The 21,856-nt window shown below is 41.6% G+C and overlaps 1 protein-coding gene across 1 annotated transcript; it reads left to right on the top strand.

Annotated features, from left to right (window-relative positions):
* The first annotated feature begins 3,678 nt into the window (after positions 1–3,678).
* On the top strand, positions 3,679–21,056 carry GCSAM (germinal center associated signaling and motility). Its single transcript, XM_068987732.1, has 6 exons — positions 3,679–3,707; positions 8,802–8,870; positions 11,703–11,747; positions 12,711–12,757; positions 19,933–19,961; positions 20,739–21,056. The coding sequence occupies exons 1-6, from the start codon at positions 3,679–3,681 to the stop codon at positions 21,054–21,056; spliced, it is 537 nt and encodes a 178-aa protein (XP_068843833.1).
* Positions 21,057–21,856: the final 800 nt, after the last annotated feature.

Here is a 21,856-nt window from a genome sequence, read left to right as displayed (position 1 = left end):
GTCGCTCTATTTGTAATAAATAAGATACAGAAACAAACTAAATGTCCATCCACAGATGAATAAAGAAAATACAGGGTCTTACTATATAGCACAGGCAACTATATTCTATATCATGTGATAAACAATAACGGAAGAGAAGATGAAAAAGGACATATATATATATATATATATATATATATATATATACACATACATACCTGGGACTTCCCTGGTGGTCCAGTGGTTAAGACTCTGGGGTCCCAATGCAGGGGAGTCTGACTTCGATCCCTGGTCAGTAAACTAAATCCTGCATGCCACAACTAAGACCCAGTGCAACCAAATAAAAAAAAATCATTAAAAAAAAAAAAGATATTGTGTATAACTGAGTCACTTTGCTGTATAGCAGAAACTAGCACATTGTAAATCAACTACATTTCAACAAAATTAAAAAAAAATAAAAACAGCTAAAAACTCCTTTATGAGGAATAATAGCAATTAACAGTCATAGTTTTCAAACACATAACTCTCTGACATTAGCCAGGACTCCTAATCAACTCATATTCTGTACCCAAAAGTATATAGAAAACTATACTCAGGAAAACGTCTCAATATTAATCCATCACACAGCCTTCACTCTCTCTATGAGACTTTTTAAAGGAAAAGAAAAATGGTCTTAACTCAGACTTAACTAAGTCTTAACTAAGCTATTATATTCCTGACTCTACAAGCATTCTTAAATAAACCAGTTCTTTCCCTGTCATAAAATGTTCCAAAATTATTTTGCTTAGCATAAATAGCTTTCCCAGCTTCTATTTCTAATCGCAAAGTCTAAAAAGGACTACCTAGAGCTAGATTTATACCATCTAGTATTTTGAGACTGAAAAAGTTCGAAGAATCACTGTTATCCAAAAGGCCTCTAACCTGCCTTGGCAGCTAAAGTCAGATTGGAGTTGAAAGCTCCAACTAAAAGGCATTCGCCATCTGGTTCTGCAAGAATTGAATCATTAGCCAGTGCAGTTGCTGACCTTCAACACACCCTGAAAGGAGTTCAGGGTAGAGATCAAGAATAAGGTACTCTGTGCTCTGGGAAAGCTGGCATATTGAATAAATATTAAACCAGAATGTAATGAGGATCATTGGCTATCCACTAAGGAGATTTCCAGACTTCCCTGGTGGCTCAGACAGTAAACCGTCTGTCTACACTGTGGGAGACCTGGGTTCAATCCCTGGGTGGGGAAGATCCCCTGGAGAAGGAAACGACAACCCACTCCAGTACTCTTGACTGGAAAATCCCATGGGCGGAGGAGCCTGGAAGGCTGCAGTCCATGGGGTCGTGAAGAGTCGGACATGACTGAGTGACTTCACTTCACTTCAAGGAGATTACAAAACTAAAGAAATCTTGCCCTTTTATTAATATATAGCCAAACTAATTCAAAATGTTGTAAACAGTTTTTTCAGAATAAATAATGTCTAGTCTTCAAATAAGAGGACTTGACTGCATTATTTGTCACACATTAGTTATCCTGACTTCATTTGGTAGTATGTTTGCTGATTGTCCTTAAAAGATAAAATTTCCTCTTACCATTTTACCTGGGGGTAAATTTGCCATCTGGAGCCAGGAACTAGCTAAAGTTTGATGCCTCTCCTCCCAGGAAAACTGGGAGATAAGAGCCTTGTCTTCTATGGAGATTGAATTTTCAAAAGATGGCCCCTAGGGCCTGGAAGAAACATTCCTGGGTTGCTTGTCCACCTCTCAGTTAGTTTGTGAGAAATTGCTCCAGGAAACCCCTCACAGAGACAGCCTGGAGAGCATCCAGGGGGGCAAGAGTGATGGGTCTGGTGTTATACAACTAATGCCCAACTTCTCTAACATGGTTTCTTCTGAGCTGCCTCCCCACACTGCCCTCTGTTGTAGGTATGACCTCTACATTACTCTAGGACAAGCAATCAAGTCTTCTGGCACTTTGTTTCATTTCATTTCAAGGAGATCCATGAGAGTAGGCTTATATCTGCTTTGCTCATCACAGAATCCACAGTGATCAACACACAGTAGGCACTCAATATATAACTGCTGAAGGAGTGAAGGAACAGATAAGCGACCAAACTGGAACCAACCACCAGCTATAAGAATAACCTTAAAAATCCATAACCCCTGTCCCCAAGTTAACGTCTTTCATTTTTTAAATCTCTGTCTGTTGAGATATAATTATTACATATAGTAATATGCACCCTTTGGGGTATACAGCCCTGCGAATCATGAGAAATGCATACAATCATGCCTCCACCACCACAAGATACAGAACAACAACAACAACAACAAATTCCCTGGTCCTAGAAGTTCAAACCTTCTCCTACTCCTTTTCCTGGCCACCACTGGTGTGTTATCTGTCCCTACAGTTTTGCCTCATCTTGAATGTCACAAAAGATAGGCTTTAAGACTGGATTCATCCACTCATTCATTTGAGATTCGTCCATGTTGTTGTATATATTAGTTGCTGTCATTCAGTCCCTAAGTCATGTCTGACTCTCTGTGATCCCATGGACTGCAGCATGTCAGGCTTCCCTATCCTTCACTATCTCCCGGAGTTTATTCAAACTCAAGTCCACTAAGTCAGTGATATCATCAAACAATCTCATCCTCTGTTGTCCCCTTCTCCTCCTTTGAATATACATTATAAAAAGTATAATATTAGTAGCCCATTCCTTTTTATTACTGGGCCAAAGCCCATTGTGTGAATGTGACATGTTTTGTTTAGACATTTACTACTTGAGATTATTTGGGTTATTTCCAGGGTTTGGTTTTATTTGGCGATTATGAGTAAAGAAGGTATAAACATATGCATACAAGTTCTTAGAGTTCTTGATTTCTTATTTCATTTGGGTTAATTCCTAGGAGCTAGGCTGTATGGTAAGGCTATGCCATACTGTTTTCCAAAGAGGCTGAAACATCTTGCATTCCTATCAGCAATACGTGAGACTTCCAGATGTTCTGCTTTCCTTGTCAGCACTTAGTGTTATCAGTTTTTGCTTTCATTTTCAAATGTTAGCCTCTCTAATAGGTGTGCAAAAGTATTGCTTTGTGGTTTTGGTTTAAATCATTACACCCACAATGACTATGATGTTCAACTTCTTTTCATGAATTTGTTTGCCATCTGTATATTTTCTTTCATGAAAATCTTTTCAAATATTTTGCCCATCTTATTTGATGTTTGTTCTATTCCTAGTGAGTCTTGAGAGTTCTTTGCAAGCTTTGGATAAAAATCTTTTTATCAGATGTATGTTTTGCTAATATTTTTCTACTGGTCTATGCCTTGATTTTTAAGCTCTTTTGTTTTAAAACAAAGTTCCCCTTCTGATGTTTCTAGGACTACTACGAAGTGGTTTAATAAGTTTAGACGTCTGAAGTGAAAAGCCCCTATGACCTGTTTACAATTGCAGACGGGGCTTCCCCATTCTTTCAAAACCCTCACTGACTAACGGCTTCTAGTTAAAAGCAATAACCGGGTTCATTCAGCCTCTGACATTTTAGGAAGCTGTGCCTGTGTGCACTTCTGAATCTCCTCCCCCGGGGGGTTCCTCCTCCCCTTCTCAGAGGATACACTCCCCTCAGCTCCCTCTGCCCTGGTGGCCAGAGCAACGCAGGCCGTCTCTAAGTCAGGAGCAGCCTGCCGAGGGGAGGGCGCCAAGAGGGCTGAGAGGATGGGGAACTTGCTGCCAAGGGAAGACAGGTGAGTCCAGACTCCCTAAGGGGGAGCAGGAGAGATGGGTTGGGGCAACATGGCCAGAAAGAGAAAAAGGGGTTTGCTGTTTGGGAGAAGGCAACCAGGTAAGGGATTGACAAGAATGAGGTGCCTACTACATGCCAGGGATCATGTTCAGATCCTTATCGGTTGGCCTTCTTCCCAGAATCAAAGTAACCACCGGTGCAGGACAGCTGAAAGGCAGGACTTTATCAAGGAAGTTCTGTGCAGACTACTCTAAGAAATGGAGCAACTTTCTGGGGCAGGAAAGGGATACTCTTTTGAGCTCTTAATGCCCCACAAACAGCATAAAAACAACACCACCCTGGTAGCTCGGCTGGTAAAGAATCTGCCTGCAATGAAGGAGACCTCAGCTTGATTCCTGGGTCAGGAAAATTCTCTGGAGAAGGGATAGCGACCCACTCCAGTATTCTTGGGCTTCTCTAGCGGTTCAAATGGTAAAGAATTTGCCTGCAGTGCCAGAGACCTGACCACCCACACCAGTATTCTTGGGCCTCCCTGGTGGTTCAGATAGTAAAGACTCTGCCTGCAATTCAGGACACCTGGGTTTGATCTCTGGGCTGAAAAGATCTCCTGGAAAAGGGAACAGATACCCACTCCAGTATTCTTGCCTGGAGAATGTCATGGACAGAGGAGTCTGGCAGGCTACAGTCCATGGGGTTGCAGAGTCAGACACGACTGAGCGACTTTCACTTCTCTTCAGTTCAAAGCTTGAAACAGCAAGCTTTCTGATAGCATAAGACCTTGGCTGGTATACAATCCTTGCAATGGGTAAGCAGAGGACATTGAAATTGGTAGGGAACTTGGCTTAACATTTCTAAACCTTAGTTTCATTATTTTAAATGGAATTAGTAGCACAATACTTATTCGGAGGATTCTAGTGTGTGTGATGCTAGCATGGTACGTGGTACTTCAGTTCAGTTTAGTTCAGTGGCTCAGTCGTGTCCAACTTTTTGCGACCCCATGGACTGCAGTATGTCAAGTTTCTCTGTCCATCACCAACTCCCAGAGCTTGCTCAAACTCATGGTACATAGTCAGGTTCAGTAATTAAGAGATACTAGTTAGTTTGACCATCACCTTCATTAACAGCAGTCACTGTAAAAATGGCTTCCTTGGTGGCTCAGATGGTAAAATTGTCTGCTTGCAATGCTGGAGACCCAAGTTCGATCCCTGGGTTGGGAAGATCCCTTGGAAAAGGAAACAGCAACCTACTCCAGTACTCTTGCCTGGAAAATTCCATGGATGGAGGAACTTTGTAGGCTACAGTCCATGGGGTCGCAAAGAGTCAGACATTACTGAGCGACTTCGCTTTCTTTCTTTTTCTTTTGCTGTAAAAATTAGTATCACTCTAAATAAAGAAGTCCCTCCAGTACAAAGTGAGATGGTAAGAATCAGTTAGCTGGGGAGGTGGAGGGTGGTTTTTACAGGATTATGTTTGGTGTCCCAGAGCTCGGTTCATGCTACTGAGATCTTAAACATAGGATCCAAAAAGCTACCTGACAAAAGGAGTCTTAGCAAAGCCATGGAATGTTTTCTGGCCCTCCATGAGGGTCAGTGTTGTCTAGGACTTCTTTCCAGATACTCCCAACCCTTTGTCAATCTGAAATTCTTGCGTTCTTCTATCAGATTATAAATCCCTATTTTTATGTCTAGATGTGAGGTCCTCAAAAGTAGAGACTGTTTCTTATTCATCTTTGAATCTGTGTTTTCTAACATTGTTTCTAACATAGAATAGGCACTCAATAAATGCTGAATGAATGCTTGGAAACCTAAATAAATGTCTTAAAAAGAAAAATAAAACAAAATATAGATATGATGGACAGAAAGTTAAGATTGATGTTACATCTGTAATTTTGTTTTTTAGAACTTTGGTAAGAGGGTGAAGGATTGTGACATTAATACATGTTTGTTGTAAAAGAAATTGGAGAATAAATATAATATAAATGAAAAAGTAAACTGGAAACTCGCAGAACTATTTATACCATTAGAAGTGTTATCTTTATTTTACTGTCTTCATTTACCAGAGATTTGTATTTCTTCATCTATGAAGGGCTAATACACCTTTTGCCAATTTTTGTTTTGGATTTTGGTCTACTTTCTTTTACTGATTGTAAAAGATATTTTTACTTGAAGAAATTAGCACTTTTCATAAATATTACAAAAAAGTTATTTTTCCAGTCCATGTGTCTTGTGTCATACAGAATTTTTGTTATTCTTATATATTTAAACATAATTGCATTAAATCTAGAAAGTGTCGGGAGCCTGTGTGAGGAATCCCGCCTGTGACAAAGGTCACGAGGAAGGAAGCCCAACAAAATGCAAAGGCATGATGCAGCTTCAGGGGTTCCCCCTGGGTTTTCCTGAACATCTACCCCCAAAACCAGAGTCTGCCTGCTCTATCGTACTGTGCTTTCCACTCTTCTGACATTCTCTGGAAAAAAGTTAATTCAGGGCTTCAGTCTCCTACATATGAAAGGAATGTTTCAGCTCAAACCCCTCTGATGGCTCTCTAACTTGCCTGACAGGTCCCCCCGGACTTTTTACAACTTGTGAATTGCTTACAGCCCCCCAACCAGGAGAGGCACAAAGCTTAAAGCATCTTAAAGATACAGAGCCTTTTCTAAAGAGCTAAAAATTATATTGGTGACAGGTTTTCACTGCTGACTCAATGACTGCTGCCAAGCCTCCATATTCTTTATCTTTTAGGCACCTGGGAGGATATTAATCAATGTAATCGGGATGCAGAAATAGGAATATAGTAGTTTTGATGTTAGCAACATTAGACTTTTAATTACTTTTCTCTTTGTTATAAATCACTGTACTCCTTTTACTTGTTATAAATTGTTGTATCCTTGCTATGTAAGACTGTAACTTTATTTAGTGCTTTCTGAGAGTGGCACCAGATTTTGGAAAAAACAACATTCTAAAACAAATAAGTCTTCTGGTTGACAAACCCTTATCAGAAAAGGGCCATAAAATGTTAATTGGCCTTCTGGCTGGAAGATGATGTAAATCACCTAAGACTTGTGTATACAACTAAGTATGCAGAGAAAAAGCCTGGTCTCGATAAGAGTCAGGGCTGCTGACACTGCATAATTTTGTATTACCCATTGATCTCTATGTACAATCAAAAAGTATAAAAAGCTTTCTGAACAATAAAGGATGGACCAGTTTCTCGGACTAGTCTCTCAAACTAGTTTCTTGGAAATCTGGTTTCTCCCATGTCTCTCTCTCTCTCTCTTTCTCCCTCTCCCTCCCTCTCCTTCTCTGGCTGAATTTCCATCTGGAGCAGGGAGGCTCGCCACATCTACTAACTTGCCCCGGCTTTTAAGTCCTGTGAGAGAGGGAGCCCAAGGCGGGGCACCCTCTGCTATTCAAACGAGCGCCAGGGGCCTACCATAGATGGTGCAAACTTCTTGTCCTGAAGTTTTATTGGCTTTCCCCAAAACCAAGTTATTCAGCCTCTTTTCTCCACTAAATTTTCCTACTATACTATTTCTTCTTAATTTCTTTTATATTTCTAAATAAATAAGTTTTTCCTAGCCTACTCCGTCTCCCCTTCGAATTCCCTGGATCCACCAGGGCTGGACCCCGGCAAGAAAGCTTTTTGCTTTCTACCAATTTATGCTTAAAATTATTTCCTCACCCCAAGATAAGACAGATCCACAGTATGATTTTCATGGTTTTATTGCCTTACATTTTAGCATCATACACTTATTATATGATGTCAGATAGAAATACATATTTTTCCACATAATTACTCAGTTGGCCCAAAATCTTCATTTCTATACTGATTGAAAATATCTTCCTTAGTATAGTCAAAAGTCTTATATTTACTTGGATCTGATTTTCAACTTCACCCTTACCACCTGGTTATCATCCAATCAGCACACTCCACCTTTTCTCTCGAGATCAAAACTTACAAAAATTCCCCCTCATCAGGCAGAATGGCACCAATTCCCTTCATGAAAGGAGCTGAGTCTCAGAGGACGATTCTGCTAGAAGCGAACTCAGTTTTCCCACTTACTCTCACTTATCTGTCCTCAGACAAGTTGCATAAGCTTTTTCATCTCAGTTTCTTCATGCACAAGACATAGACTCATAATGTCTACCTCATGGATTTATTCTGGGATTAAATGAAATATAACATAGAAAATGTATATGTTACTTACACTTAATAAGTAGTATGCATAGTAAGTAATGTATATATAAAAACAAGTAGCATTTATAGTTCGTGTGCTTATATATATAGTAAAGTGAAAGTGAAGTCGCTCAGTCGTGTCCGACTCTTTGTGACCCCATGGACTGTAGCCTACCAGTCTCCTCTGTTCATGGGATTTTCCAAGCAATAGTACTGGAGTGGATTGCCATTTCCTTCTCTAGGGGCTCTTCCCGACCCAGGGATTGAACCCGGGTCTCCCACACTGTAGACAGACGCTTAACCATCTGAGCCATCAGGGAAGTATATATATATATATAGTAAACACATAGTAAATTGTGTTTAATGTCTAGTTTCTTTTTCTCTATACCCCACACTTCCCACAAATCAAAGGACAGTTACACAGAAACCCAACCCAAACCTTGAGTCAATTTCTTTTGTTTATTTCATTTTTTCCTTCCCATTTATCATGTGCTCTCTGCCTTGGTACTTTCTGTGAAAACTGCAGTGTACGTGAGGCCTGGGTCCTTCTCAGTTCCTAAGTGCAGTCCCTGAAACTGAGCTGAGCAGACAGGCCTCTCTGTGCACTGACATTCTCATGGTCATAAGGATGCCTGGATGTTTGGGAACAAATGATTGGGGCCTGGTTGTGTACAGCAATTATTGGAGAAAACTGGGAGGGCTGTTGCAGTGGCAATGGACAGGAGGTCGAGTCAAGGTCAGATTGGGGGGTGTGCTTTAGAAGGGCATATTAACAAATGGAAGAGCAGCAAGAGAAAGCCGAGGCAATGCTGGGGCTTCATCCACAAATAGCAGAAGTGAGGAAAGCTGGAAAAATTATCAAGTGAAGTGGGAAGCCTGGAGAGCAAAGACAACTCATTCTTGATATGCTGAGTTTTAGGTGGCAGCAGAACACTCAAGAGACACCCTGGAATCTGATAAGTCAAAGCCCCAAACTGAGAATATCCAGGTGAGACCAAATCCAACAGCAATTCTCCCAGGCTTTACCTGTGAGGAATGAAGTCTGTTAGGTCCTGGGCTGCACACACCCCAGAATGGAAGACCTTGCTTCAACCCAACAGCAGTTGTAACAATAGCAAATGCAAAGACATGACAAAAGACAAAAACACTCTGAGCCTCTGGACAGGAGATGTGCCATTTTGCTGGGAACCGAGTCCAGCCCATAGGACCGGAAAGAAGACCCGTATTTCCTGTTGTCTCTTTATCTGTTAATCTCATGTCCCTTTCTTCTCCAGCCCCATTCTGGCCATTTCACTTTAAGCTCCGAGTTTCTATTTCTGAGGTAACCACATTCCCCACAGGGCTACAAGTGTTGAAAGTTTTGTGGAGAGAGACACTTGTGATTACCGTGATGCTCTTAAATGCAGTCTTCCTCATCAGTCCCTTCTGATCAGGCCTTTTTTCCCCCTTAATTTTATTTATTTATTTGGCTTCATCAAGTCAGTTGCGGTATGCAAACTGTTACTTGTGGCATGTGGGATCTGGTTCCCTGATCAAAGATTGAACCTGGGCCCCCTGTGTTGGGGTCACAGAGTCTTAGCCACTGGACCTCTAGGGAAGTCCCCTGACCAGGACTTTTGAGTATCAGGGAATCACTAAAATATGAAATGAGTGTCCCTGAATCCAAGAATCCCAAAGTGTGGTAGAGCCAGTTGTTCAGTGGCTTGAAGAGTTATCTGTACTTTTCCCATGGTTTCAGGAGAAGCTTTTGAAAAAGCCACTGCACAGTCAAAGCCTACATAGGCACCGTCCCCCCCAAAAGGATGTTTTTCTTCAGTACAAACAAAGGCTCATATATTTGGTGTGTATCACTGGACATATGCTAAAATAATCAGTCCAAATGATGAAACAGACAAGTAGGGCCATGGGCATTATAAGGAGGGAGAGACTAGGCAGACCTCAGGGGCTAGGTAAGCTTTGTGTCCTGGAATTGCTAGCACGTAGCCCACATTGTAGGACTTCGCACAGGGCTCATTTGGTAAAGAATTCGCCTGCAATGCAGGAGAACCAGGTTTGATCCCTGGCTTGGGAAGAGCCCCTGGAGAAGGAAATAGCAACCCACACAGTATTCTTGCCTGGGGAATTCCATGGACAGAGGAGCCTGGCAGGCTATAGTCCATAGAGTTGGACACGACTTAGTGACTAAACCACCACCGGCCCACGTTGTGGAGATTCATCTGGTTTCAGAGGAGGTTGTCTGAACCTACCCTAGACCAAAACTCCAAATTGAAATGCAAAAATACATTGCAGAAAAGTTGACTAGGGGAAGTAACCAGTTTAAAAATATCTTTTGTCCATAATTAATTTTATTTGACCCTTACACTTAGTGCAATATATTTTTGCCTTCTAGGCAAGAATACTGAAGTGAGTTGTCATTTCCTTCACCAGGGGATCTTCCCAATCCAGGGACTGAACCCCAGTCACCTGCACTGGCAGGTGGATTCTTTACCACTGAGCCACAGGGAAGCCCTTACATAGCTGCCTTGGGGTCAGTAAGGCAGATCTGGTGATCTGAACCAGTTTTTGTTGCTCTGTTCTTAGCTACTCCTTCATTTATCAGATACTTATTGAAAATATATTTACTATGTGCCAGACACTGTAGCATATGCTGGCAATCTGTACCATGATGAACAGACAAATATGGTCCTGACCTTGTGACACTCATGTTCTAGTGTAGGATATAGACCAATGAGAAGACAAATATTAGTACAGTAGTTCAGTCACTCAGTCATGTCCGACTCTTTGCGACCCCACGGACTGCAGCATGCCACACTTCCCTGTCCATCACCAACTCCCGGAGCTTGCTCACACTAATGCCCATCAAGTCAGTGATGCCATCCAGCCGTCTCATCCTCTATTGTCCCCTTCTCCTCCTGCCTTCAATCTTTCCCAGCATCAGGGTCTTTTCCAGTGAGTCAGTTCTTCACATCAGGTGGCCAAAGTGTTAGAGTTTCAGCTTCAGCATCAGTCCTTCCAATGAATATTCAGGGCTGATGTCCTTTGGAAGGGACTGGTTGGATCTCCTTGCAGTCCAAGGAACTCTTAAGAGTCTTCTCCAACACCACAGTTCTAAAGCATCAATTCTTCAGTGCTCAGCTTTCTTTAAACTTCAACTCTCACATCCAAACATGACTGCTGGAAAAACCATAGCTTTGACTAGATGGACTTTTGTCAGCAAAGTAATGTCTCTGCTTTTTAATATGCTGTTTAGGTTGGTCATAGCTTTCTTCCAAGGAGCAAGCGTGTTTTAATTTCATGGCTGCAGGTACCATCTGCAGTGATTTTGGAGTCTAAGAAAATAAATTCTCAAAATTAATAAATATATTAAATATTAATATAAATATTAAATTAATTTAAATAGGAGTATAAATAGGATAAGTTCAGAGTGGACCAGGATCCTATGCAAATATTGCCTAATCTATGCCTAGAAGAAATTTCTAAAATGTCCACACACTTTTACTTAGACTTCCTGGGGGCAACTGTGTGCCCTTCCTCACAAGAGGCCACATAAATTACTGGAACTGGGGATGTGCAAGCCTTTGCTAGGAACACACCAGCAAGTTCCTTCTCTGATTAAGAGTTGATAAGGGCACATTTCCAAAGGTCCAGTTAGTGTCATGTGAGGATGAAGGCATGATAGCTGTGTCCAAGTCACCTAGAATGAATAGTCTCTTGGGGAGGGAAAAAAGTTCTTCCACAGAAATGACAGAGGGAAGGGAGTCACTGTAACAAAGTTGTAGAAACTAAATTTGTGACATGGATCATTTCTTGGGTATTTTAGATGCTCGGACTGCTGCATCGCTGAAGCGTGTTTCTGCCTTCCGTGGTAAGTGGAGAACTCTTCAGGGGTTATTTTTCTGTAAGTGTGGTTTCAGTGTGGTGTTTGCTGTAAGTTACCTGTGAATTTCCCACTGTCTGTGGCCACCGTGGAAGCAGGCACTAACATCTGAGAGTCAGTCAGAGAAAACCACACTTCAAGTTTGGTGAGAAACAGGAACAATAGTCATATGGGTGGTTACACACCCTTCAAATGGGAAAGCCTCAGAAGCAAGGATGAAGCTGGCTACAGAAGTAAAGAAAGGCCCCTTAATCACATTGCACATCCCAGCGAGCTCCTGGGACAGAGGCACAGAGAAGGCATAGCCAGGATGATGTAGAATTCGTTGTCCAAACCAGAAAACTTCTGCAAATGAAAAGGAGGCTAAAAATAGCTAAGGGTCACTAAGTGATTGATAATGACATAACTAAACTGTCTGTACAAACCAGGACATATGGTCATTCTGTTTAGAGCAGATGTTGCCCTGTCCCCTGAGATAACTGGCTGCCATGATATTTACACTGTGTTTTTCTGAGGCCTCGTATGGGAGGTGTTGGCTTGCTGGCTTGGTTGTTTGTTTGGATATCACAGATTGAGACTGAGGTTGAGATTGTATATAACAATGGCTCCTTAATATAACAGAAATTGATATTTTGTCAGGAAAGAAAACTCCAAAAACCTACATCATCACCATAGTTCTCTACTTATAAGTCAATTCCATACCAGCCTCAGAAAAGGGAGAAGGGAGGTGAAAGAGGGAGAGAGAGAAACCCAAAGGAGTAGATTTCTACTCAGTCTTGTTTCCAGTTTTCCTCTTTTCCTATCCTGTTTTTTCTCTGGCTGAAGGAGGTGTTATAAAAGCATTATAACTTGAACAAATGAATTAAACATGAGCTTTTATAGTTGAGTATAACTCCCTTTGAGAGTTTCTGAATAATAAAACAACCAATTTACTTTCTTTTTCTTTTACAGGAAGAAAATACACCTTTTTGAAGCAAGACAAGACTCCCGAAAGCAAAGTAAGTCATTGCTTTCACATCATTTTTACTTTTGACAGACTTAGCTTTTCTTCTTCCCTCCACTCCCAAAGCACCTTGGGCATACATCAGGTATAATACATACACATTTGCTGCCATTTGTCCAATTGCATGTCTCTATCTCCGCTGAACCAGGAGCTCACTGAGGGAAGAATTGACTTATTGATCTCCATAGCCTTCCGATATCTCCTGAGGTCTGCTGGCTGAAGGAGTTAAATGGGAACAATAAAAGCCAAAGGTGGAAGCACAAGTCACCTGTAAGAAAATGCAAGGAGGCCAGCGCGGCACAGAGCACACGCAGGAGGAGCAGGACCTTGGGATCACGTTTCTTGTTAGGATCTTTTCATCTTGAGAGTTACAGGAGGTGCTGAACTGCTTTAAACAAGGGCCAAGTATGATCACATTTGCATTAAAGACATCACCCAGTTTGCTCTTCAGAGAACAGATAATAGTAGAGAATGGCAAAAATGGATGCTGGAAGACCACCTAGGGGGCCAGTGGTGATCGAAGCAGGGTTGAAATGAAGGAAAGAAAAGCATTCAAAGGAGAGGGTGGTGAATGAACAGTCCCCCATCTAACTGGGAGATTGGGGACGGCGGGCAGGAGCGGGGGACAAAGTACAGGCAGGAGGAAGGACAAGGCCACAGAGTTTCTAAGGAAGAAAAGGAAACGAGTTTTGCTTTTGCCTTCCTGGGTTTAAAGAGGAGAGCGTGGTTCATTCACCCTGAATTTTAAAAACGAGCCCTGTAGGTGTGTAAAAAAAATAGTACAGCCCTCTCACCTCTAGCCACTTCACCCAGGGGAGCTGTGGGTGTCAGGAAACCCCAGTCACAATCAAAGCAAAACAGAAATAGGAATAGACCTCTAATGGTAGAAATAAGACCTCTAATGCCAAAACTCACAGACACTTTTTTTTAAAATTCTTTTAAAGCTGTTGACTTACAACATTGTATTTGTTCCGGGTACATTTATTTTTGCACATCAAGATGATCTAGTTACTCTCTGTCTGTCACCATACAGAATTATTAGTGTTATAGTTCTGCTCACAGCATTCCCTGTACTGCACAGCATGTCCTCATGCCTTATTTATACTTGGATGTTTGTACCTTTTAAGCTCTGTTACCTACTAGCTCGTACCCCCACCCCCTTCCCTCTGGTAACCACCAGTGTTTTCTCTGTATCTATGAGTCTGTTTCTGTTTTGTGGTGCTCGTTCATTTGCTTTTACTTCTAGAACTACATATGAATGAAATCATATGATATTTTTCTCTCTTTGACTTCACTCAGCATAATGCCATCTAGATTCATGCATGTTGTTGCAAATGGCCAAATTCCATTCTTTTTATGGCTGAGTAATATTTCCTTCCACAGTTTATTGTGATCCACGCAGTCAAAGGCTTTGGCATAGTCAATAAAGCAGAAATAGATGTTTTCCTGGAACTCTCTTACTTTTTCCATGATCCGGCGGATGTTGGCAATTTGATCTCTGGCTCCTCTGCCTTTTCTAAAACCAGCTTGAACATCTGGAAGTTCACGGTTCACATATTGTTGAAGCCTGGCTTGGAGAATTTTGAGCATTACTTTAATACCGTGTGAGATGAGTACAATTGTGTGGTAGTTTGAGCATTTTTGGCATTGCCTTTCTTTGGAACTGGAATGAAAACTGACCTTTTCCAGTCCTGTGGCCACTGCTAAGTTTTCCAAATTTGCTGACATATTGAGTGCAGCACTTTCACAGCATCATCTTCCAGGATTTGAAATCGCTCAACTGGAATTCTATCACCTCCACTAGCTTTGTTCGTAGTGATGCTTCACTTGACTTCACATTCCAAAATGTCTGGCTCTAGATGAGTGATCACATCATCATGATTATCTGGGTCATGAAGATCTTTTTTGTACAGTTCTTCTGTGTATTCTTGCCACCTCTTCTTAATATCTTCTGCTTCTGTTAGGTCCATACCATTTCTGTCCTTTATCGAGCCCATCTTTGCATGAAATGTTCCCTTGATATCTCTAATTTTCTTGAAGAGATCTCTAGTCTTTCCCTATTTCCCTATTTCTAGTCTTTTCCTCTATTTCTTTGCACTGATCGCTGAGGAAGGCTTTCTTATCTCTTCTTGCTATTCTTTGGAACTCTGCATTCAGATGCTTATATCTTTCCTTTTCTCCTTTGCTTTTGGCTTCTCTTCTTTTCACAGCTATTTATAAGGCCTCCCCAGACAGCCATTTTGCTTTTTTGCATTTCTTTTCCATGGGGATGGTCTTGATCCCTGTCTCCTGTGTGGATCACAATAAACTGTGGAAAATTCTGAAAGAGATTTCAGACCACCTGACCTGCCTCTTGAGAAACCTATATGCAAGTCAGGAAGCAACAGTTAGAACTGGACATGGAACAGACTGGTTCCAAACAGGAAAAGGAGTACATCAAGGCTGTATATTGTCACCCTGCTTATTTAACTTATATGCAGAGTACATCATGAGAAACGCTGGGCTGGAAGAAGCACAAGCTGGAATCAAGATTGCCGGGAGAAATATCAATAACCTCAAATATGCAGATAACATGATCCTTATGGCAGAAAGTGAAGAGGAACTAAAAAGCCTCTTGATGAAAGTGAAAGAGGAGAGTGAAAAAGTTGGCTTAAAGCTCAACATTCAGAAAACGAAGATCATGGCATCTGGTCCCATCACTTCATAGGAAATAGATGGGGAAACAGTGGAAAGTGTCAGACTTTATTTTGGGGGAGATTTTTGCAGATGGTGATTGCAGCCATAAAATTAAAATGCTTACTCCTTGGAAGGAAAGTTACTACCAACCTAGATAGTGTATTGAAAAGCAGAGATATTACTTTGCCAACAAAGGTCCGTCTAGTCAAGGCTGTGGTTTTTCCAGTGGTCATGTATGGATGTGAGAATTGGACTGTGAAGAAAGCTGAGCACCGAAGAATTGATGCTTTTGAACTGTGGTGTTGGAGAAGACTCTTGAGAGTCCCTTGGACTGCAAGGAGATCCAACCAGTCCATTCTAAAGGAGATCAGTCCTGGGTGTTCTGTGGAAGGAATGATGATAAAGCTGAAACTCCAATACTTTGGCCACCTCATGTGAAGAGTTGACTCATTGGAAAAGACCCTGATGCTGGGATGGATTGGGGGCAGGAGGAGAATGGGACAACAGAGGATGAGATGGCTGGATGGCATCACCAACTCAATGGACATGAGTTTGAGTGAACTCCGGGAATTGGTGATGGACAGGGAGGCCTCGTGTGCTGATTCATGGGGTTGCAAAGAGTCGGACACGACTGAGCGGCTGGACTGAACTGAACTGAATATTTCCTTGCATATACATATACCACATCTTCATCCATTCAGCTATCGAGGAATACTTAGGTTGCTTCCCTATCTTGACTTTTGTAAATAATGCTGCAATGAACTCAGGTGCATATATCTTTTCAAATTAGCACTTTTGTTTTCTTCATATCAGTACTCAGAAGAGGAATTTCTAGATAGTATGGCAGTTGCATATTTAATTTTTTGAGGAAACTCCGTATAAAGTGTCTGCCTACAATGCAGGAGACCCGGGTTCAATCCCTGGGTCAGGAAGATCTCCTGGAGAAGGAAATGGCAACCCACTCCAGTATTCTTGCCTGGAAAATCCCATGGACAGAGGAGCCTGGTAGGCTATACAGTCCATGGGGTCGCAAAGAGTTGGACATGACTGAGCGACTTCACTTCTTCACTTCATACTGTTTTCCATAGACGCTGCAGCAGTTTACAATCCCACCAACAGTGCAAAAAGATTCCCATGTCTCCACATCCTTGACAACAAGTGTTATTTGTTGTCTTTTTAATAATAGCCAGAATGATAGTATCATATTAATCTTAGTACCATAATACTACTATATCAATAGCATGTTGGTACTGGTTTCAGTGCTAGGTACTGTCCAACTCTTGGGACCCCATGGACTGTAGCCTGCCAGGCTCCTCTGTCCATAGGACCTCCCAGGTAAGAATTCTGGAGTTGATTGTCATTGCCTTCTCCAAGGGATCTTCACAACCCAGGGATCAAACCCGCATCTCCTGCATTGCAGGTGGTCTCCTGCATGACAGAGGGATTCTTTACTACTGAGCCACTAGGAAACTGGCAGTAACATAGCATAGCAATATAGTCTAGTCTGAAATCACTGACCATGATACCGCCAGTTTTGTTTTTCTTCCTCAAGACTTGGCTATTCTGCACCTTTTGTGGTTTCATACAAACTTTAGGATCATTTATTCTAGTTCTGTGAAAAACAGTATTAGTTCTTCTAATTCATGAGAACAGTATATCTTTCCATTTTTTATGTGTCATCTTTAATTTCTTTTATCCATGTCTTATAGCTTTCAGAATACAAATCTTTTACATCCTGGGTTAGATTTATTCCTAGGTATTTTATTCTTCTTTTTACAGTTGTAACTAGGATTTTTTCTCAATTTCGGATAGCTTGCTATTAATGTATAGAAATGCAACAGATTTCTGTGTGCTAATTTTGTATCCTTGCAACTTAATGAATTTATCTATTAGTTCTAACAGTTTTTTGGTGGAATCTTTAGGGTTTTCTATATATAATATTATATCATCTGCAAAGAGTGATAGTTTTTCTTTTTCCCCTTCTAATTTGCATGCCCTTTATCTGTTTTTCTTTTCTGGTTGCTGGGGCTAAACTTCCAGTATTATGTTGAATAAAAGTGGTGAGTGTTGGGGACACTTGTATTGTTTCTGATCTTAAGGGAAAAGACTTCAGCTTCTCATCACTGAGCATGACGTTAGCTCTGGGCTTGACATGTATGGCCATTATTATACTGACATATGTTCCTTCTATATTCGGTTTACTGAGAGTTTTTTTTATCATAAATGGAAGTTAAATTTTGTCAAATGCTTTGTTTGTAACTGTTGAGGTGATCATATGACTTTTATCTGTCATTTTGTTCATGTGGTGTATCACACTGATTTGCGTATATTGAATTATCCTTGCATCCTTGGAATAAATTCCACTTGACCATGGTATACGATCTTTTTAATGTATTACTAAATTTAGTTTCTTAATATTTTGTTGAGGATTTTTATATCTATATTCATCAAGGAAATTGGCCTATCTCTTTTTGCCTGTGGTATCTTTGTCTGGTTTATGGATCAGGGTAATGCAGACCTTGTAAAATGCATGTGGAAACATTCCTTCATCTTCAATACTTTGGACTAGTTTGAGAAGGCTAGGTATTAACTCTTCTTTAAATGTTTGATAAAATTCACTTGTGAGGCCATCTGGTCATAGGCTTCTGTTTGTTGGGAGTTATTTTCTTTTATTACTGATTCAATTTCTTTACTATTAATTTCTCTGTGCATATTTTCTATTTCTTTCTGAACCAGTCTTGGAAGATTAGATGTTTCTAGGAATGTATCCATCTCTCCAGTTAGTTTTAAGCTGATAGTCCCTTAAGTTTGAATGCATTCTAAAACACTATATTTTTACCACTCCGCACCTATGTTTATGTTTTTGTCATCATATGTTACATTTTTATTCTGTGTATCCCTAATCTCTTACTGTAGTTGATTTTACTACTTTGGTTTTTTAAGCTTCATACTAGCTTTTTAAGTTGCTGATACAATGGCTTTGCTATATATTTGCCTTTGCCAATGAGATATTTTCTTTTGTATATCCTCTTAAGTTATAATCTTTTCTTCTCTGCTTAAAGAAGATCCTTTAATATTGCCTATAATGTCAATCTAGTGGTGATAAACTCCTTTACTTTTTGCTTGTCTGGGAAATTTTACCTTTCCTTCAATTCTGAATAATAACCTTGCTAGGTAGAGTTTTCTTGGGTTGTAAGGTTTTTCTTTTCAGCAGTTAAAATATATCATGCCACTCCCCTGGAAAGTTTCTGCTAAAAAACCAGCTGATAGTCTTATAGGAGCTCCTTTGATGTGACTTCCTGTTTTTTCTAGCTGCCTTAAAACTCTCTCTTTAACTTTGCCATTTTAATTATGATATGTCTTGGTTTGGATCAGTTTGGGTTCATCTTGTTGCTTCCTGGACCGGATGCCTGTTTCCCTCCCCAGATTAGGGAAGTTTTCAGCTATTATTTCTTTAAATATATTTTCTGCCTCTTTCTCTCACTCTTCTCCTTCAGGGATCCCTAAAATGTGAATGTTAGTATGCTTGTTTTTTTCAGAAGTTCCTTCAACAATCCTCATTTTTTTAAATAGGCACACCTATCTCCAGGGTAGAGTAATGTCATGAGGCTTTCATTGAATGCTCTTGTTTGCTTATTGAGCTGGTGTATTTCCCTCTTTGCTGAGTGGCCAGAACCTGCTGGTTTTAAGTACATTGACTCTTTAGCAGTCGGCCTGCTTTTGTTTGTTTCTGTCACCGGTCTCAAAAATGGTTCAGTTTGAGAGTTTCCTTTTCTCTAGAACTATTTTTGAGCACCAGCTTCTACTCCACCATCATCCCCTGTCACCTATAGCAGAAATAGCCTTCCTCTGCCTTGTGGGTCTCTCTTAGGTCCTTGTCTGCCTCCTATGCTAGCCTATGAGCAACTTGAGGACAGGATCTGACTCTGATTCTTCTTTTTCTCCCTAATTCTTGGTACACAGTAGGCATGCCCTGGTGGCTCAGTTGGTAAAGAATCTGTCTACAATGCAGGAGACTACCTGCAACGCAGGAGACCCAGGTTCAATCCATGGGTTGGGAAGATCCCCTGGAGAAGGAAATGGCAACCTACTCCTATATTCTTGCCTGGGAAATTCCATGGACAGGGAAGCCTGGCAGGCTACAGTCTATAGGGTCACAAGAGTCAGACTCGACTGAGTGACTAATCACCACCACCAGGCACGCAATGAATTTTGGGTAAGGAAAGGAGTGAGAAAGGGAGGGACGTGTGATTTCCTGTCCAAGACCCACTGAATGTCTTTCCTTCCACTTAGCCTCTCAGCACAGCTTTGACTGTTTCTTGTTTAGATGACCCTGTTGCTCCCCAGGGATGTGTTGAAGATCAGGATAGCCCAAGAAGGGCTACCCTAGCTCTACCTTGGTTTTCTGGTTGCTTATCTTTCAGTGTCCCTCTTCTCCCCTCCCAGAAATCTCCCCATGACCTGAAATTCATTAAGTGTATTTTCTTTCTCCAGATGAAGAAACATCATCTGCTCCCATCCAGGTAATGCAAACATCTCTGAGACTTTTTCTGAGATGATGGTAGAAATGCAGGCACTTCAGTTAGCAGGAAAAGACCTCCAAGACCCTTATGACCTTAATACTGAATCCTTTAGATGCCAGTGCTTATGAGTCCAGGGACATATGCAGAGCCTGGCAGCAGAAGCTATGGCCACTTCTGTTGCACAGTTCATTGAAAGGAACTTGTATTTATTGAGCACTTAGTTTATGCCAGGCAGGGTTAAGTGATATTCCCTCAAAGCCAGACAGCTGACAAGATGGCAGGAGCATGGATCAAAAACAAGTCTTGCTTCCAAATCCACGCTCCTGCTCCTGTCCCTTGCTGTTTTGCTGCTTATCTCCTGAGATTTCACTGAAGGAGACCTTCTCTTGAGTGCATTCTCCTTTAATCATGCAAATATCTCTAGAGTGGGTGGTTAAATATCATAACCCAAGCATTTTAAGCTGTCTTTAGATTGTTCTCTTATACAAGGATGGATGCATTCAGGGTCTTGAGACTTTGGGAATTGTATAGGGAGGTCACTCTGGGACATGGGGAAGAGACACATGCCTGAGTAGGCTGAACTCTCTGAGTAGCATGGGAAGTCTGGCAGCTTGGGCTAGTGGTTGGGGTGGGGCTGCCATTTAGGGAAAATAAACAAGAGGTGCAGGGGAAGTGGTCATGGAGGACAGACTTTGCCCGAGGCTGAGCCTGGGTTGAGATGAAGTAGAAGGAGAATGGCAAGAGGCCAGGTCTTAATGCTGGCTCTCCTTTACCCAGCAAGACAACGGTGACCACGGCTCCTCGGAGGATCTGTGCTACACCCTCATCGATCACAGCGTCCTCGGGAAAAGGCTGTCGGGAATCTCTGCTGAGGAATCTTACGAGAACGTTTCCCTCAAGGCTGAGAGGCCCAGAGCATCGCTGGGAGGAACCGAGACTGAGTACTCCCTCCTTCGTGTGCCCTCCACCCTTAAGCACCCACCCTCCCCAGAGGACGAGTACGAACTTCTCATGCCCGACAAAATCTTCCCTCACTCCCTGAAACAGCCACGTCCACTTGTGCCCTCTTCTCAGGCTCAGTTTTCTCATTTCTAATGAAGCGACTGGACCAGCACTTAACCTGTTGCTGTTTCTCAGTCACTCGGTTGTGTTCGACTCTTGGCGACTCCATGGACTGAAGCATGCCAGGGTTCCCTGTTCCTCACCGTGTCCCAGAGCTTGCCCAAACTCTTGTCCACTGAGTCAGTGATGCCATCCAACCATCTCATCCTCTGTCGTCCCCTTCTCCTGCCTTCAATCTTCCCTAGCATCAGGGTCTGTTCTAATGAGTCGGGATCTTTGTATCAGGTGGCCAAAGTATTGGAGCTTCAGCCTCAGAATCAGTCCCTCCAGTGAATATTCAGGATTGATTTCCTGTAGGATTGACTGATTTGGTCTCCTTGCAGTCCAAGGGACTCCCAAGAGTCTTCTCCAACACAATTCAAAGGCATCAGTTCCTCGGCACTCAGCCTTCTTTATAGTCCAACTCTTATATCCACGCATGAATACTGGAAAAACCATAGCTTTGACTATATGGATCTTTGTTGGCAAAGTAATGTCTCTGCTTTTTAATATGCTGTCTAGGTTTGTCATAGCTTTTCTTCCAAGGAGCAAGTGTGTTTTAATTTCATGGCTCCAGTCACCCTCTGCAGTGATTTCAGAGCCCAAGAAAATAAAGTCTGTCACTGTTTCCAGCAATTAATAGCAGCAAATAAACCCGTGAGTGGGGAACTTTGGTTGAAGCAGGTCTGGAGGACAGAGCACTTTCAGCTTATCTCCCCCGCTCCCAACACACACATAACAGGAGGTCCCTGTAGAAAGTGGTTTGCAAACCTCAAAGCCTCCTAAATCCTCCA

This window comes from Capricornis sumatraensis, chromosome 1 (genome assembly GCF_032405125.1).
Source record: "Capricornis sumatraensis isolate serow.1 chromosome 1, serow.2, whole genome shotgun sequence".
In the NCBI taxonomy this organism is placed as follows: domain Eukaryota; kingdom Metazoa; phylum Chordata; class Mammalia; order Artiodactyla; family Bovidae; genus Capricornis; species Capricornis sumatraensis.
The sequence above is the reverse complement of the archived record's forward strand: the minus strand, read 5'-3'. Positions and strand labels throughout refer to the sequence as shown.